Raw genomic sequence first — 20,247 nt, 5'->3', positions numbered from 1 at the left:
GATTGATATCTCACCGTATTGTCTGACTTGCAGACCTTGTATACCGGGTTCTTCTGTGGTATTGCGAGCATACCAACTAAGCTCAAGGAGGAAAACTAGGTGTATTCATACACTGTTGTAATAAGACTGTGCTTTGCAAGCATGCATATTTTAAAATGTGCAAAGATGTAGCTTTTTTTAAACCTTTGATTTGCAGTGCTGGTTGACAAAACTCAATGACAACATCAAATAGAACAGTCGTTTTTTATTTTATTACATTTTGCAATTATTAAAGAGAATTTCTTTACAACATACATTTAGCTGTGAATCTGATGTTAGGGATGTGGAGATGGGGAGAACTTTGTGACATCACAATATTTTACAAGGTTACAATAAAAAAAAAAAAAAAATCAGTCTGACTTGGTTGCAATCAGTGGTGTATATCAAGGGTGAGAGCCAAAGGCACACTTAGGGACACACAGCCTGTATATATGCTATCAAGATTGTTTTTGTATCTGTGCTTATCCATTGAGAACAGAACGCATGACTGAGTTTTCCCTGAGTGCCAAAATGAGAATTTCTGTACCAAATCTCCAGGACAAAATCATCCAATACTGGTCAAAACCGCTATTTAACATTTAGAGTTAAGTGCAATTAAGTAAAAGTACAGGAATTGCCCATTTTAAAACAAACTAGGAAAATACCCTCCTATTAATTCTCTTCACATAGGTTTTCTTCATTATTATTAAAATGGTAGATATTAATAAACGGTGACAGAAACGCAACATGGAGGAGTGGAGGAGTGGAGGAGTGGAGGGAGGTCATGCATGCACCCTAGTTACACACTTTGGTCCAGTCAGCCTAGATTTCTCTATCTAGTTTCTAAACACTACCTGACACGCAATCTTCCTGTCCATTTGGGGGAAAAATGCAAATGAAGCAATTTTAGGTACAAAAATAATAATAAAAAAAAAAAAAAGAGATACAGATCAGTAGATAAAAAAAACTAATTTCTACAGTATGTTGACATCAATATTTAAGAGATTAAAAACACACTAATCTGCATGGATTAAAAAAAAAAAAACAAAAAAAAACAAAGAAAAATAAAAGGGAAACAAAAATAATTCAGAAACCACTCCAAAAGGTTTCTGAAATCCTTCTGGTTGCCCTTATTGTTGCAGCTTTCCGTTAATGCAGGATCCAGCCTGCTTCTACTGCCTATTCATTGTTTTAAATCAGAATTTACATTATTCATGTTGGGAAGCCTTTCGTCTACATCATAGCCAATCAGATAGTGTTTCATATTGCAGTGCTTCCACCAGACACAAAGGGACTATAGTAAGAAAGCACTCTGTCATTCTGTATCGACCAGTGGAAACACAAACATTAGGTCTTTGTGATAAAAAAACTAAATTACAGAAAATGCCACCCACAGCACTGTGTCTACACTGCCAGCACAAAATAGGGATTTGTTCAAGCGCATAATTGGCACAATTAAAAATGAACCACGATGAGGGGCGTGGTGCCACCCTCCAATATGTCTAGAGACCAGATTTACGACAATAACATCTACATTCTTTTTTATTTGCTTTAAATCAGACTGGAAAAATAATTTAAAGTAAAAAATAATTGAAAAAAGGAAGTCTATTAAAACAGCTAAAGAACTATACACAACTCAGGGTGTAAGGCACAAATGTACGTGTGGAAGATAAAAACAGGCTATTCACAGATGTATTCCAACTAAGAACCTGTGTGATAAGACTAAAACTTATGTATTTCAATAGCTGGCATATAATTTAGTTCACATCCTTTATTTACTTCTGCGTGATTTTTTATTTTATTATTTTTTTCCATTTAATTTTTTGCATTTTTACATGCAAAGGTGAAATGAGGGCACGTCACAAGCCAATGCCTTTGAAAAAAGTATCAACTACTGACAAAAACCATGTTACTTGATATTGACAGCAATGGTGTGATAAATGTGCAGTTCAGGAGTTCCTTTTGTAGTTCCTTAAGATTCGACCTTGGAGTTTCTGCTTGCCTTAGATCCCAGATCCAGTCAGCAGCCACGTGGCACGATTAAATAAATATTTCCCCTTTTCAGAAAATGCATGTAGAAAGTTCCAACAAAGTTCAAGGACCCAAGCTCCACATTGTTAGTGGACCCAACTGCTAAAAAATAAACATTAACTGGCTCCAGTTAATTGACTTTAAATAACTTCACACTTCATGTACTGTCTCAAGAGATATTCATAGCCTCATAAGTAAATCAGTTTTTTTTTTAAAAGCACTTAAATAATAAATACAAGGAACGATTAGTGTTAACTGTCTTGTTATTCAGTAAATCAGAACAGTAGTAGAATGACAAGCCAAAGCACTTTGACCCAAGCAGTACTTATTTGCAATGACCAATTGACGTAACACAGACAGGCATTTCACAGATATCTGCACATAGTAAACTCTAGCCATTGTGAAAGTCTGAGTCAGCTTTGTCAATTAACTTTTACTCCTCACAACTCCCTGGGTTGAAAGGGAGCTGTACAGTACAAGAGTGATTTACACATTCAATGTAACATTGTGCTTTTGGCCTGTTGGCTGAAATTTCCAGTGGGATTACAGTTCTTTATAGCCGCCTCTAAACCTTAAGTGGCTGACTGTGCTGCTTTTTTGTATTGATTCTGTACTTGGTGTTGTTGTTGCACCATTTGAGTTCACAAGCTTGATAAGCAAATATTCCACTTTTCCCAGGGAGTGAGAGCAAATATCCTGAGCCCAACAACAGCCTTTTGTAAAAAAACAAAACATGTGTGCATTTGCTGGACACTGACTGAGACAGTAAAGTCACTGGAATTGTATTCCCTCTCTCCCACACTGTGATTATGTACATGCATCGTTAGGGTTGATGTTTGCTGAAAGGGGAGATAATGAGGGTTTTGGTGGTACATCAGGCTTTAAGGAAGGTGTGCGTTTCACCCCCGACCTCGGCAGAGAACTGTATGAGCTCATGCTGGGCTGTCTGGATACAGTCACGGCCTGCATCTGAGACGACACAGCATTCATATGTATGGAGTCCACTCTCTGTGGAGCAGGGGGTGGGTTTTCTACCCTGTTAAAACTATGGTTTCTTGAAAGATGTGAAGAATTTGAAGAGTTAGTATTGTGTCTTTTCAGAGTGGAAGTTTGATGGTTTTTCTGTTGAGAGTTAGCAGGGTAGCCCCTCTTGTATTCGTGACCATACACCGAAGAATGCACTTCTAACCGCTTGCCCATCTGAGGTACAGAAGTGGGAGGTCCTAGCGATGCCTCTCTTTGGGGAACTCTTGGAGGGATGGTATTATTTTCCACTAAATTGAGGCTTTTGCTGCTCAGGTGCTCCTTGATAGCTTTGTATTCCAGCGTGGCATTCTGGTCTTCCAAGGACATCTGTGTCATCTCGACCCTGTGTGGCTGGTCCACGTAATCGTGCTGATAGGTTTGCTGGGTGATAGGGAGGACCACCACACTGGGAATGTGGCCGGGAGATGCACGCAGAGGGAGATCAGTTGGGATCACTGGGGAAGCCATGGAGGCCAGGTCTTTTGCACATGCATTTATCAGGTTCTGGTTCCTCTCCCACTCTCGGCTGCCTCGGCTGGGTTTTCTCTTCTGTTGTAAGGTAGGTGTGGACTCAGGAGTGGGCAGAGCGGTCAGATCCAGGTGATGCTGGTCGGCTTTAATCAACAATTTGGCATTGCCATTGGGAGTACCCATCTTGCCATTATGCATCAGCGGGGTTAGGATGGCTTCTGGTTTAGGGTCCTTAGATTGGGTCTCGAAAATCCCAGTTAGCTTGGTCACACTGTTCATGGAACCCCTCCGTAAATGGACAGAGTCTTTGTCCTTCCGACGCACCATATCCACATCCCTTCTCCGGTGATCGCACACACAATAGACAATTATCCCAGAGAAGATGGCTCCCATCACAAAAGCAAGGATGACTGCTATCGCCAACAGGGTGACAGGAACAAGCTGGTCATGGCCCTTCTGGTAGCTCTCCCGGATCACTCCTGAAACAGATGTGACACTTGGTTAATAAAAATGGATTTACGCCAAGTTTTGGTTTTGGTAACAGGGAGGCTAAATCTCACTTTTCAGACTACTCTACAACCCGGATATAAGACTGTATTTTAAAATACTATGTTTAAATACAAATTCTTGAGTGTAGTTTACACAACAGGAATTTACACTAATTACTTAACAGGAAGAAAATGTAATTAGGACTTGACAACCTCTGTATCAACCTACACAAAACTTCTGATGGTGCTAAACAACAGTTCACAATGATGACTTGATGTTATGCGCTTTAAACAGCTGTGATTACTAGGGTGGTCTTTTGTTGCTTGCAGTTTCATGGGGATGAAGGTTAACTGAGGAGGTGGTTTGAAGAAGCAGCTGGCATCCTGCGCAAGAGTGCCATTTTGTAGACTTACATCTTTCCTTACTGTTGAAAGATATCAAGCTAAGTGTAAAGCCCTCATGTGGAAACTGTATCAGTTCATTAAGCAAAGGCCCCAAGAAGTTTCAGGCAGACTGTTGACTTAATTTAATACACAAAATAAGTTTTGATTTGAGCCATGTTTGCACACTGTAGCATCTCTGCCTTCCAGGAATGATGGCTTTATTGAGATTAAAATTATTGTTTGCAGTTATAGTAAAACATACATACTTTTGTCATCATGCAAAATAGATTCTTGCTAAGACACTGTTATTAGTTATTTTATAGTTTTTAAATGTATGTGACTAACTGAACTGTATCTGAAGAAAGTCAACAATATTGGGTGATTCAGTTGCTTCCAGTAAGGCCAGAATAGCATTTCAGATGACTGGTCTTGACAACCAGAAGATGGCTCTGCATGGAAGACTTTAAAAACATGTTTTTATTATTATTATTATTATTATTATTATTATTATTATTATTATTATTATTATTATCTGCTGAGGATGAAATTGACAAGATATGCTACCAAGTGTGTAACCACATGCATGAGCCACATGTATTTGCTTACGATTGTAAGTCGCCCTGGATAAGGGTGTCTGCTAATAAATAAATAATAATAATAATAATAATAATGAGCCTGCCAAAGAGCCTGTTTATAATGGAGAAATGAGAGACCCGTAGTGCTCACAGCAACATTCATCCATCCCGACAAGAATAAGCACAACAGGGCATTAAGGATCGGGGGAAAGTCAAACAAAGTCCTCCTTCTGGAAGGGACAAAGGGAGATTATATTTATACACACGCACACCTATAAGGCTGCACAAGACCTTTGAAGATTTTAATCTTTCATCTTCTACTTAGGGTTTCGGGACTCGACTCCAAGTGAAGATGCAAGAGTCTGATTTAATGGCCATGTGGAATTATAAATGGAACAAAAGGGACTGTGAACTTTATAGGTTACACTGACTTTTACTAGTTCAAAGCTCTGCAAAGTCTGGCTAATTTAAATGTTACACCCCAAAGCTATCTGAAGACAGCTACAAAGCCATTTATATTTGATGATGATCCTTTGTATCTTACTATGCCCTAAGATTTATCTGGTATCTATTTTCAAGCCCTGCTGTTATTTACGATCAAGCAATAAATTCATACTGAATTAACCTAAAAAGGTCCTTCATGCAGACATGAAAAACAGGCTTGACACTTAATATATACATTAAAAGGATGGCATTAGCAATCTTTTGCTTGTGAATGTTTCACAAATTGACTATACCTTCAAAATTAAGAACAATGTTCTTTTGACAAAATCTGGCTAATCAATTCAATTAGTATACTATTTACAGAGTATACATATTATATTACAATATAGCTATGCCCAAATTTTTTGCATCACCTAGAATTTTAGGATTGAGACAATTAAAAAACAAAACAAATAAAAAAAAAACCTATGAAAATAATTTAACATCATGTAATCAAATAAACTACAAAGTTATAGTATACATGAAATGTCATATTTTTCAGTTTTTGTCATTTTGTCGTTAAGTATATGGAAAACTATAAAGTGTTAAACAATTCAATATGTTAACTTAACATTATTCAGCAGGTTTTATTCGACTTTATGAAGCAAAATTAATGGCATTCTATAGGGTGATTCAAAACTAATCGGCCACAGCTGTACACTTGCTAACTGAATAAAAAAGCTACATTATATATATATATATATATATATATATATATATATATATATATATATATATATATATATATATTATATATTTGTTTTAGGATTGGAGAAAGTTTGTGGGACAGGATGGCAATTTGCTACATTAAAGAAGCCTTTTCTAAAATCATCGCAACAGTTTAATTGTAAAACTTTAAAAATAGACCCAGACATGTTTTGAGTCATTCTTGTGCCTGTGACTTCAGTTTATTTAATGGGTGGGTACTGTTATTCTCCAGCTGGTGCTATCAAGTCCTTGTGGAATATTCGCTACCCAAGACGGTTGTTTATGTCCACCATCTAAAATTGCACCCAGAGTGACTCCATTTCTTTTTAAAATATATCATTTTTTCAGAATTGACCGGGGATTAAACCCATCACCCTGCCAATCAAAGGCGCCTACGCTAGACCCCTACACATTGTGTCAGTGAATCCTAAAATGCTGTTCTTTATGTGTTACAGAGGCTGCTCTATATTTTCAAGCACTTAACAACCCCCTTACCCAGGGCCACTGTTACAGTTCAATTCATCTATGGAGACATCAAAGAAGATTACGCAAGACGCTTCATACAAGGTCGTTAACTTTAAAGAACCACATTAAAAAACACTGAATCAAAAGCCATTGTTTTATAACAAAAATGCAGTTTTGTCCCAGCATTACCTCCCAAACAGTTAGAAAATGTGTTTTGTTGTGCGTCACTACGACTTAAAAAGGAGTTTGACGGATAATTACTGAAATGATTAATTGGTGGTGGGTGAGAAAATAAAATGCAGAACTTTTAGGTTTTTGAAGAATTACTCAAAATCAGAGCCCTTTTTCACCATGAATTTAAAATAGGCGCAAGATGACTCTTGTTTCATGTTGCACATTATCTTTATTATTCAATGAGTAATACTAAGGAGAGCAGAGCCCTAGACAATGATTTATATGTTTACAGCTTTACGTGTGTAAATGTCCCAGTTTAGTTTACAAATTATAATTTTTTTGAGAAAATCCATAAACCAAAACTAACATTGATCAGTTTTTGCATGGCATTGCAATCACATACTGACTTAATGACACTCAGGTCCATTATTAAATAACTCAGCCTTGTTTCTCGTAAACTTTGCAAGTCCTGGTATATCTATGTGTGCCTCTGCTAAAGAACTACAGCCTCCACAATGCACAGAGCCCTGTTGCCAGGCTCATCCTGCCAAATGAATAATGTAAATATGGAGATTGCCTTGCTTGCTTTTCATATTGCAGTCATCAGCATTTCAAATTATGATACTTCCCCCCCCCCCTCACTAATTGGTACAGGAAATACTATAAGAAAAATGTAAGTGAAGTTTAATTGAGTTGTTTTCAAAAAATAATTCTAGCCTATCTTGAGGAAAGTAAAGCAGCAGTTGGTATCTGTTTAACTTGGCATTGTATTAAAATTGGCCATGTGCTTTTCCAAATGCAATGTACTCCACCACAGAAGCACCTGCCAGCAGACACATGGCACATGTAGTCGAACCAATTTCAAAAGGCCTAACTGGCATTCTCAGTACTTAAAAAGATCTATGCAGGGGGAAGTCATATGTTTGGACGCTGTGAGAAATTCCACTAATTGGCTAAATATGTCACATTCTCACTAAAGGCCAAATTGCAGGGTCTTATACCTACACTCTGACACTGCAGCCCACCAAATAGGAATGCAAGGGAGTGAGGCTGTATATAGAGATGATGTTGATTTCAGATAAAAACAACTTCAGCCTGTCTTGTACTCCCACCCCCAGCAACAGTACTCTTTAAAAAAAAAAAAAAAAATTCTGAAGGAACATAAAAAGGCATAACAGTTTTCTTTCCTGTTTGGATGTTACCAGTTACAGGGCACAGTATTTTAGCACATAAGACACACCTGGCATTGTCTAAATTATAATAAAAAAGTTAAATATAAGCTAGACGCTTTTCCAAAAGGAATAAAAATCCTGTTTGATTTGATGAATATTAACACTGGGGCCAGAAATGGCCACTCTGGAGACAGGCAGTGGCAGAAACAAAAATCCTTTGAGAATCAACATATTCTGTGATGCTGAGTAGCTCCACCACAGAGCAGCACTGAACCAGATATTACAGTGGAACTATTGTTTCTTGGACCACACCCTGACAACCACACTGATCATGGCGATATAAGAACATTAGAGGTAATCAGAATTCCACAGCTTTCCCTGTTAATTTAGCCCAGATGGTGACTATCAACATAAGCAACTGCACATATGAAAACAAGCATACAGTTTCAAAAGTTAAGATGAATAGTTTTTTTGGCAAGAACTACTAATTTGGGATTCTGCTCACTGTCAAACAAATCTGCCAATGTGCACCCTTGTTACACATACTGATTCAATTAGACAAAATAATAAAAAAAATAATCACCACTTCTATTCTAACGGCTTCTCTGCAACAAATCAAATTTTCATTAATGTTAAATGCGCATCACGCTGCTGGATTCTTTGCGACATATATTGGCCATGTTCCGCTGCTGCTGTTGTTGTTGTTGTTAACATGGCTGCTCTGTTCAGTTTTTAAACTAATGCAGTCGTACAGCACCACTATTACGTTATGGACTGTCGCAATAGCTACCTTAAATTGAGCCAGCTGGGTTTTGACGGCAGTCGCGTGAGACATGTGCGTCTGTTTGGTTAACAATGAAGTGCCCCTCCTGATCATCACTAAATTCTGTCTTGTGAATACATAACAATGGCATCCAAGCAAAGCACTGGGTGGAATTTCTTTACCAAGCAGGAGAAAACGGAATGTGCAAACTCTGCCAAGGAAATATTTCATTCAAAGGAGGAAGCACACTTACTTAATGTGCTCCACATTAAAAAAATAATAATAATTTAGTTGCTTATTTATATTTAAATAAAGGTTTCTTATTTTATCTTTTTGATAAGAAACTATATCTGTGCAACAACTGTAGATAAAGCATTCTGTATTGGAAGCCATACGGTTATTATTAATGGATCAGTTATCACTGACATAAACCAACAGAGTGTTGTTATGTTGTTTTGTTTCTGATTTAGTTCCTGTGAAGAATAGTCACCGCAGTTCTTATTATTGAGGTGTACTTGCCGCTCGCTGTGTGTTATTGTTTTCTGTAAAACATTGATATCCTGTCAGTTCAGAAAAGGCTTAATGCAAAAGCTTGTTTTAACTTTGTCTTTATTACGCCAGCCAGAGACCCGTGCTTACAACTGCATTGTCATAGTTTCTACATTTTCTTTAAATTCTCAAATTAATAAATCGATACCCGGGTAATAAAAAGAGACCCGGGAAGTGTTAGGTCATTTAAAACCCCGACGGGTACTCTGGGTTTTCGGATACCCGTGCCGACCTCACAAAATATACACATTGCTGTGCAAAAGTCTTAGACGTGTTGCATTTTTCTACTCTGATGCATTATGAGCATCAACAATTTACTCAAAGCCTCCACTAGTGTTTTCTACTATTATAACAACCTTGACTTGCATAAAGAAAGAAAAACATTGAGTGAAATAGCTTGCATCACTCGATTTTCAAGGTGTGGTATCCGAAGCATAATCAACAAGTACAGAGAAACATCATCTGTAATTGACAAACCCAGGACTGGAAGACCCAAAAAGCTGTCTAACAAGGATGCACAATACTTGAAGATAATATCCCTAAGGAATAGAAAGAATACAAGCATTGAATTCACAACAGAGCTGGCAGAAGGCACAGGTGTTGTTGTCCATCAAATCAACAGTACAAAGGTCACTCTTGAAATCAGGACTTAAAGGATGTGTTGCAGTAAGAATACCTCTGTGAAGAAAGGCGAACAAGACTAAAAGGCTAAAATATGCACAAGAACACAGACATTGGACTATGGAACAATGGTCAAAGGTGATTTGGACTGTGTGGCACCTCATCAAAACCACTTGTCTAAAAGTTTAATTCAACATCCTTGCTACTATATCTGCACCAATATAAATGGGTGTATTTATGGGTTGGGAAATCTGTTCTGCTGTGTCAATGCTACCGTTAGTGATGTTCATCCCACCCCTTGTATGTGTTCAGTACTTATGCTGGCAAGGGCAGTATTTTATCTATTGTTATTCAGCCTGGCAGAGTACTTACACAAATTGTCAATTTCTTTTCAAGTGGTATGCAGTTTCATTTTAACCAAATCATTCTGGTTCTTAATAAGCATGATTTATGTGAAAAATACATTTCAGGTATATCATTACTAAAGGCCAAGTAGCTTCTTTGTATCCTATTTCATTGCAACACTCAATTTTAGAGTTGTGCCACTGGTACTTTTAATAAAATGTCTTAGTGCTTCTGCCATACTTTAAAATGTGTTCAAATGTATTACCTGCATGATTTTTGGCATCGATTTCTCAGGTTCTGCTGCAAAACTGACACAATTATTTGCTCTCTGATCCATCACTGACATCATTTCATACTTTGTGATTCTTAAGGGCACCAATCCTTGAGTAGGGATTTCCCCCACTCTGTATCACTACTTTTACTTTAATTTAGAATACTTTTTTTTTTCCCCCAAAGAACCATAGTGTAGATTTGAGTGTGGTTTCTTAGTACAGCACCATCCTTAGATATAGTTCCTTAGGTGAGCTTCATGCTCTACATTAGTAATGACTCAGTAATCAAGTGTGAACAAGGACAGAAAAAACTGCAAGCTCTGTTCAAGATAAAGGAGCCAATGTATGGTCATGGTGCTGCAGGAAGGATCCTGACAAAGACTACATTGGAATTACTTCTCCTGGGTTAATTCTTGGATCCAGCCCAATTTAATGCTGCAATTTATATCAGTTTAATTGTACATGAGAAAGTAATTATGTCACGTATCTCACAGAGCTGAACTCATTTCCAGTACGTGCAAATAAAAGCTGACCAGACAAGAACTTGCATCTGATCAGCCTGAGGTCTTATCGCACAGATAAAATCAGTTTATTCAACTGTACTCATCTGCTAGTTGCTGGGTTCTTTATACTCCTTTTAATTTTCTATGAACAAATAGTTTCTTTGCACTGTTCAAGAAATAGAGTAATGAGTTATTTACAGTTAGACTGTGAAGTTGATATTGCTGAAAACAAAAAGCATTAATTCTTAAAACAAATTTGAAAAACTCAGACATATGGTGAACTCGCCAAGCTAAACTTCTGCCAGCGTTTAAATTTATCAACATCGTAATTAAAAGCAGAGACTGCGAAGGTTCCAGACATCTATTATCTGAGAGATAAAGAAAGGGAAGTATGTTCTTGCTTTTTCTAATGACTCTAAGAACTACAAAGATAGGAGTTTGTACACAAGAATGGCAACGGGAGAGGGAGTCAGGGAGGAGGGAAGAAAACAAACACAGAAATTGTGTTAAGCCACTACAGATTCTCCAACAATTCAGTTAGTAATACAGTTGCACTACATAAGGTAAAGCCTTGGAACATTCCATCTTGGAAGATGAAATGTCCTGTGGAAGGGGGACTAAGTACAATGGCAGCAGATGGTAGGGTTAGAGAAGGTGATTGGAATTCTATATACAAAAGCAGGACCCACACACATACAGTTAGTAAAACTCACACAAATGCAGAAATAATTAAAATGTACTCTGAAACCAGCCCTACAACTTTGTTTGTACTTTGTTGTTGAATAGTTTAATAAATAACACATTATAATGAAGGCATTTTTTTTAAAGGAATTGGATTGACAGCACTGGAGGGAGGCTCTAAAACATAGCCTGCTTCCCTGACCTGGAACAGTCACAAGAGTCTCCATGGCTGTTCAATCCTCAGCCTTTCTGAGAAACAAGGCTTGTAAACTACTGTCTTTTCTGATGGGGGGTTTCATATTTAGACACTTGACCACAAAAAACTGGAGTAACCACGCCAGAAATTATATGACATAGTCCCTCAAGACTGTCGTTATAAATTTGGTTTACAATAGATTTGGGTTACAAAGGCATGTACAGTATATTTGATGTGGGCATTCTTATCCAGTACGAGAAACTTTCTACATTTTCAGAGTATATTTTGCCTCCAAAGCTTGCATTTCACAAATGTCACCTCTACACAAACCAGCATCTCCAAAGAAACACCCTTGAGGATACTTTCTAGGAGATGAAAGCTTGTTGAAAAGGCAGCACATAAGGGAAGTGGCATTATCAAGGCAATAGTGTCCACACAGAATGAATAGTCTATATATGTGAGTGATGATGATGATGATAATACAGAGCTGAAAGCAAGAACAAGAGACCAGAAAGCAGCAGCAATAAAAACACCATGCAAGAATTTAGCAAAACGAGGGAAAATAATGCTTTTAAATCCATCAAATGCTAATTAAAATCAAATCAAAGTATGAGCCAAAACTGAAAAAGCTTAAGTTACCACAAAAACAGTAAAATAAGTGTAAGCTTAATTCAAGCATGTTCAGCAGAACACCCCAGTGCCTTTACCCACATGTAAATCATTATAATTTGCTTTAAACAAAGTATTTTGATGTATACAGGCAATGGCAAAGGGGGGGGGAGCAACACAACACAGTAATGTTATACATCCATGCAGTCACCTCTGCCACCATTGTTTTCTGCCTGTAGGTACACTGCTTCCAGCTTTGTCAACAATAATAATTATGCCTATAGAGTCTAGGAGATTAAGCTGACCCTGTTTAGTGCTAATAAGCGCCCTGTGTGGCTCGTGCCGCCTGAGGAGACTGTAATCGACCGATGCCCAGCACATCACTCTGCGAACCAAAGTGAAACTGATCAAGCTCAGGGCAAAAAGGACAGCACTTACATGATTTCATCAGTAGAGAGCTTTAAGAATCGTCTTACCTCACCGCTATTTAGAGAGATGAGTTTGCAAAGGATCATGTTAATTTATGTGACACAAGGGCACTGCCATCACTGACATTGTTAACTGATATGGTGCACCAGCCAGTCCCTTTATATTCTTATTTTATTTTCTCTTTTTTTCATTAATTTGATTAAACTACAAAAAGGCTGAGCTATTACATTTACTAGGGTGCCTAAATAAAACTATTGCCAGATGACATTTCAAATCAATGGGTGGCCAATCCAAGTTATCACAGACTCATGCTGGAAGGGGCTGAAGTTTAGATTCAATGCTTTGAAAGCAAAACATTTTTCAACAAAAAAGACTTGTTACTCATATCTGATCCAGCTGGAAGCAGCTACACTATAATTCTGTTTTCCCACCACAGGAAAATATAAAATTGGTTCCAAGGCCTTACCATTTGTATCCTGGTGATTATGGGATGGGACTGCCATGTATGGGTCTTTCTTATCAGAGGAGACCATTGGATCTTTCTGATCAAGCATGCGCCCACGGTCGCTGTGTCCTTCTCTGATTGGAGAACGGGAGGTGGTGAGAAAAGGGGAGCTTGATTGGCCTGTTAGCACCAGAAACACAACAGAGGTTATTTTCTGTTTAAAACCTTTTCACATTTGGGTGAATCAAAAAAATACATCATTTGATTTTGTGATCTACAATCACCAATCCACTAGCTGCTCTTATCCGAACCAGCTGTGTTACATTCTGGTAATGTCAGATATAGTCAATCGGCATTCCCAACTTGAAATGCAAGATGTTCTGAAGCTGCATTGCACTTATGAGTGGAACTACCGAAGATATTTGGAAATCTCACATCTAACTACAATTATATCTCAGATATAACAGGTAAAAGGACAAATTAAACTTCTGTGAGTTAACCCATTGTAGCTGCCCTGCCAGTGAGACCCTGCGTGTGCAGGAGCTTCCCTGACTCAACATCTCAAGTTCTCGTTCTATCTAATCTGAGAAGACAACGGCTGACATCACTGAGGGGAAGGAACCCCTGACCTCCTTTTTGGGTTAGATGTTTTTTTGTTTTTTCTAATTACATGATTTCAATGCTTTTTTCTGGTCTGTTTGTTTTTTCTAATTTATGATCTACAAATCCTTTCAAATTTGCAAGAAACTGTGCCATCTCATGCATTGGAAATTGACAGTTGTTAATACTGTGAAAACGGAAGCCAATACAGTAGGTGATGCATCTGTTTGGACAGTCAGGGACTGAAACAAAGTGGATAATACGAAGAACCATACTAAACAGAAAAAGCAAAAGGTAATAAAAATCAATATCTGGACAAAACTAATTATTTCCCTAAATAGTGTTTTTTTTTTTTTTTTTTTTGTAACTTTCTGTAATTTTATAACTTTTTTTTTCAGGGTATTTGTTTCTTACTTTTTAGCCCTTTCACCCCTTTTTTACCATGCTGTCATTCTTTCCAAATAAATGTTATTTTCAAATTTCAATACCACTACCCTTTTTTAATTCCTATTAAAATAGACCAACTGTGTTTATTTATAATACAATGTTTCTATTATATAAAACATCAGATTATATAATGTCATGGTTCTGGAGGTTACCATCCAAAAATACAAAGTCACTTTTTCCATTTGAGAAAGGGTGAAAAAAACCTCTACTCTGCCAGCAGGTCATTTGCTAGAAACTAAACCTCTGAAATGAAGCCCTGGATTGAAAAAAGGGACGTGAACCTTTGTAAAGCACCATCAGATAGACTGAAACATAGATCAATCCAAGGTTTTACAAGAAACAAATTGTAGCAAGCCATTCCTGTGCAAAGGGTCTTTGAAGCCAGCTCTGCTTCTATTAAGCATGCCAGATCTCCAGACTGCAACATGTAACCATTAAAATGATTTATTTAGCGACGCACTGAAGGTTGAAATATTAGTGTGACAAGCCTATACATTATTCATTATCAGCCCTGACAGGAAGTGGAGTCTCTAGAAGCTGACATGAATACAGAAAACTAAGGCTTAATTTCTGTAACAAACAAAATGTTTGCTGACATGGCCTTGTGGCAAAAAAAGACATACTAATGATGCAGAAAAAAAGATCCACAGATAAAATGTTGGTAATTAATTACAGAATGTCAAATCCTGTCTGTACTTAAATCATGCTAATGTAATCCCTTCTTTTCTCTATCTTGGGATTGAGCAAATCTAATTCTTATTTCAGGGCCTACACCACTTGAGTTGCAATAGTTATTTTTTAGTAAAGCATACAATAGTAATTGGTACAGTACTGTAAAAAAAGAAAGAATAATTTACTATCAAACCTCTCAATGAAAGCCTTTTTCTAAAACAAAAAACACATTGAATGTCCCAGACATTTTTTATTACCTTGTTGTTTTTTTAATCTGCTGTTTATGTATTTTGTAATAATGTTGAGAAAGGTCATCAAAATAAGGACTGTTAACCACCAGAAACATCCCACATAAAAATGCACTAGACACAGTACATTTACTAACAAGCAGGTGATTACAAACTTTGAGGCATTCAGTATTAGGCAATATTAAAATGCGTAAGTGGAGAGACGGTGCTGGATGACCTGTAATTCTTCCAGTGTTTTCATTTTGAGATATATTGGTTCATTGCAAACTGGCAAGCACTATTGATAAACAAATATGCTGTTCCAAGACATAAAGGCGCCTAGAATAGTTTTCAATCCAGTAAAGCAGTGTGGTGTTCATTGAATTGAAACTGAAAGCACAGCAGGTAATTACAGAAATGAGAAAAATCGATAGAGCTCTGATAAAATAAACTACAGAGCGAGCAGATGCCATCGGGGCTCTTGAGCCTTCACAAAAGGTGTTGGTAGCACACTCGGCAGAAGGTAAATCCTGTCTACAGATAACCTGGCCTCTACTGAACCAATACCCTGACATGGTGTTCACTTAGACATACAGTCCTTTAATACCCACAAAGCAGATGTGATTTTGTCCACGTATCTAAGAAAATGAAAGGTTTATAAATAAAAAGAAGAACACTGGGGAGCCTGTCCACTTTCCCTGCCCAGTTAATTGCTCCTACCCCAACACATGGACTGAACCTCCCAGGAGTTAAGAATGGCAGTTTTAAGAATTCCCTGAATAAACATCATCAAATCGTAACAATGGGGCTACAGAAGCTGGAAAAAATGCAGTTTCTACTTTCACATTTAATGGCTTTCACATTTCGAGATAATTTTAACAGATTTCTAACCATTTATTTAACAAACTCTGTCTGTGTGATATATGTAAGAGACTTATAACCAGGAGAACTACAAACTCAAATATATTGTTTGCACCAGATTAACCATATTTCAGAAGACAAGCCCAGTACAGGGTGTTGAGTTTCATCATTTCCCAAAAGTGAAAGGTGACATCATAAAATAATACAATAACACATCTCCATTAGTCAAAAGGCAAAGCAAGCTTATTTTTGTCTTGATTAACACATTCCGTGTTGTAGCTTGATTTATTATTTCTAGACTGCTGAGAAAGCAAGCCTATGTTTAGCTTTCTACAAGGGCAGCTTCTCAAATTAGCCATTATTGTTGCTCTAATATGCGCAAGTCAGCAAGGCCCAAGAGGCCCTGAAGCACCAAGCTCTATCCTATTAACAACTATTGCAACCTAATTAGACTATTAAATGCCATGACAGAATCAATGCTACAGGAGGATAGCTGAATGCAAAACAGGACAGAAAGGGAGACATAAGGCAGCTGGGAAAATGTTCAATATTTGAATTGGTAATAGGTTATGAGGGTGGGTTTCTAGGAGCTAAAACAGAAGATAAAGTGAACAAATAGAAAACTGACCATGCCTCACTGTGTCTCGAGACTTTTCATTATCATGTGGACTGGATGGAATGTCTAAGAAGAAAACAAATGCGGGCTTCAATATAAGAAAGGAGGAATGCAATATTGTTTATATGGAAATAGGTTTTATTTTTGTATGCCAGCTGCAAGTGCTGAAATACTTGATTTTTCTAGTTAACTAATAAGAGATATAACATGCAGGCTTACCATTAAGCGCCACAAAAGAATCTGAAAAAAATAACAATAAATACATCAAGACAAAATTAATTCACAGTAGTGCAAATGTAATCAATCTTTTCTGGAAAACATTCACATATAGCTTTATTTACAGTCTAGTTATAGCCTAAAAGATAAATATTCAATGCAGCCATACTATATAAATATAACTATAATTACAAAGACAACTGTAAAATACTCAGCTTTCTTTTTTAGGTCCGGTTATGATAAAACAGTACAAAGTTGACACTTTCTTTTCTTGCTATTGTTGCTCTTGCTTTCTATTATTGTTTGTCTTCATTCTTACTCCAAACAGAAACCTGTTAAAATAACTCTGCTCTTGCCAGTCACAAAAAAAGACTCTTTGGCCCAAGATAAACAAAGGGGGAGAAGATATGCTTACTTTGGCAGTCGCCCAGCCCATCTGTGTTGCCCAGCTCAATGTCCTGCTCAAATGCCAATCTACATAATGAAAAAAGACATCATGGTGAGCATCTCAGCTTTCAGCATAAAGGAATACCTAATCGGATAAAGAAGGCAAGACCTGAAAGAATGCAATGTATTTCTTCATAAAGTCAAAGCCTACCACTCACTGTTTAGTAAATCATAACAGCTATACATGGTGCTTCCAGTAATGAAGTTTGGGAAGACAAATATGAATGTTATGCCTCATTCAACCAATGTGTGTGTGTCTATCTATCTATCTATCTATCTATCTATCTATCTATCTATCTATCTATCTACATCAAGAGAGAGAATGAGAGAGAAAAAGAAAGAAAGAAAGAAAGAAAGAAAGAAAGAAAGAAAGAGAGAGAACCCTAGTCTTTGAGGAAAGGGAGCTGTAGAGTGAATGGAAAACCAGACATCTTTGCAAGGTTAGTGATTATAAACAGTTCAAGATATATGGTTGTGCTGTTCAAATAAGGTTTGAAGGGGGTGTAGCTCTGCTGATAAGTGGGCCACAACATGCTACTGAAATGGGCAATAGGCCAAATACAAGCAACTTCCAGATGGTGCAGCAATACCCTGGAAAATGGAAAATGGCTGAATGAATACTTTGCAAAGGTGGTCTTTGCTGCATTTAAAATACTACAAACCCTTAGTTTAGTTTATTGATTTGTATGTGTGCATGTGTTTGTTTTTAAACTTTGAAGTACTTGTGGCTTTGTGCCTAGTGCCAAGGACTAAGAGCCAAGATATTCTGTTTCTCTAATCCCAGCTCAGCCACTTAATAGCACTGCAACCCATGGGCCACTTCACCTCCTAATGCCTCTGTCCACCCACCTGTCAAAACACACTATAAGTAGGGACCTACTAGAACACTAGAACTTCAAAAAAATAGCTTAAATGCCAGAACTTTCAGGACAGCATCAAAAATGTGTTTGTGGTTTTGCCTTTGGGACTGAGTGTATCTCGTGCTCAGTCGTGCTAAGGGGAAGTAACTTCCTGGAGCCGTCTACTTATTTCCTCTACTAGATACAGGAAATATATACTGTACATTAATATTTGGGGTGTGTTTGCACTTCCTTCTTCACCAGTGCACACAATTACTTCCATGAAATTTCAACACATTTCCTGTAACCTTTGTCTACTGAAAAACAGGAAGGGAAAACATCCTGCATTGGAATACAGACAAATTCAAAACAACATTGGTAATCCTCAGACGAGAACAATAATGAATTCAGACAAGTAAATATAATAGATTTTAGCAGTGGCTTACTTGGTGTCAGGTAAGACTTCTGTGCATGCTCCTTCTTTCACCCATACACAGTAAGGGTCACGTGACGCAATACAAGACCTTTATGATGAGATATATATAAAAATAAATCATTAAAATGACCTGAGAGATTTAGCCGTTAGTTTGCATTATTTCAACATTACACTTTTATTGCCCTCAGACTCTTAGCCTGGAATAAACTATGAGTTTGTCTTCTTGAAATTTTGGTTCTAAATCAATGATTACATCGACTCAGCTCTTTTTAGAATTACCGTGTTAGTCGAGTTGTTATGAGTTATTTGCAAGTTGACTTACTTTTTGCATTTGCCATGCCACTCACATCTTGAGAGTGGTACTTTCACGACACAGGAGGAGAAAGCCACAAAAAGAGAATTGCCCTGCTTGTCTAGCTGCATACCAACAATCCTCTTATCCTCCACACCATCAATGCTGCATCTGATACAAACAAGGACACATATGCATGGTAAGTGACACTGTTGAAAATGACCTAGGTTCATAATGAAGAAGAGGTCAGACATGTCTACTCTTCAGCTGCACAGCATTCTTAGTTTCTCTCCATTTATGCTTGGCAGCAGGGGGCCCTAAAGTAATAAATGTACTCTCAGTATCCATGACTGAGAGGCTAACTCTTGTTTCTTGAGCCAAGTAGGATTTGTTAATCTTCAACATACTGTAAGGCAGATAGCCTGCATCATAGTTCTCATTTAAGGCTTTTGTAGTCTGTGTAATACTGTCAGCAATCAAACCAAACAAGCCCCTAATCCAAAGTCACCTACGCTAACCACAAAGTCATTTGGATGAAAGCCAAGGTTACTGTTTGTAACAGAAAAGGATTGGCACATCCATTAACATGCACTACCGTTAGAAAATCTCTGGTAACTTATAATTACATTTGGAATGTATTTGATTTCCTATGTTTGAGTTTCCTTTGGTTGGGAAAAGTTAAATGCAAAGGAAACCTTTAACAGTGATTATCCGTTATCCACATGCATGGTATTTGTGGAAAAAAGGAAATCGGCAGAATGGTTCCAAGAGAACTCTCTAATTTGCTAACCACTATATTGCAATGAAACTTAATAAAACAATTTAAATGACAGAGAAGTAATCTGCTTGGAAGGCTTTCGTCGGGGACCTAATGAGATACACACTTCTCTGGGTTGTAGACATTCAGCTCCTCCAGGAATAGGCTGTCATTTAGGAAACCGCTGCTCATTTTGGCCAGGAATTTTAAAATAATGCCTTTCTCGGATCCAAGGAAAACAACAGTGTGATTCTGATAAGGTCCAGCAGCATTATCTACAGCAATCCGGGTTAGCCGATATCTACATATAGTAAAAAAAAAAAAATAATACAAAAATACAAAAGAAAAAAAAAAACAACACGATTAATTCAAGCTCATTTGCCAATTAATTGTGTGCAAATTTTACTCATTACTTCAATGACACCTTGT

At 37.4% G+C, this 20,247-nt stretch overlaps 1 protein-coding gene across 4 annotated transcripts in view; it reads right to left on the bottom strand.

Moving 5' to 3' along the window:
• Nucleotides 1–229: 229 nt before the first annotated feature.
• Nucleotides 230–20,247, bottom strand: part of LOC117433312 (semaphorin-6A-like) — a 57,703-nt gene continuing 37,685 nt past the window's right edge. The window contains exons 13-20 of one of the 4 annotated variants that reach the window (XM_034903357.2): nt 19,946–20,119; nt 19,092–19,232; nt 18,780–18,857; nt 17,463–17,521; nt 17,051–17,071; nt 16,844–16,897; nt 13,430–13,588; nt 230–4,025 (exon numbers count right to left, since the gene is read on the bottom strand). In XM_034903357.2, the coding sequence (XP_034759248.2) occupies nt 2,857–4,025; nt 13,430–13,588; nt 16,844–16,897; nt 17,051–17,071; nt 17,463–17,521; nt 18,780–18,857; nt 19,092–19,232; nt 19,946–20,119 (1,855 nt within the window). In that variant the 3' untranslated portion in view covers nt 230–2,856. The remainder of the gene's footprint in view (nt 4,026–13,429; nt 13,589–16,843; nt 16,898–17,050; nt 17,072–17,462; nt 17,522–18,779; nt 18,858–19,091; nt 19,233–19,945; nt 20,120–20,247) is intronic. The other 3 variants (XM_034903371.2, XM_034903364.2, XM_034903375.2) reach the window with 3 other exon arrangements.

The sequence above is a fragment of the Acipenser ruthenus genome, chromosome 2 (assembly GCF_902713425.1).
Source record: "Acipenser ruthenus chromosome 2, fAciRut3.2 maternal haplotype, whole genome shotgun sequence".
Lineage (NCBI taxonomy): Eukaryota > Metazoa > Chordata > Actinopteri > Acipenseriformes > Acipenseridae > Acipenser > Acipenser ruthenus.
This window is presented reverse-complemented; position numbering and strand designations above follow the sequence as displayed.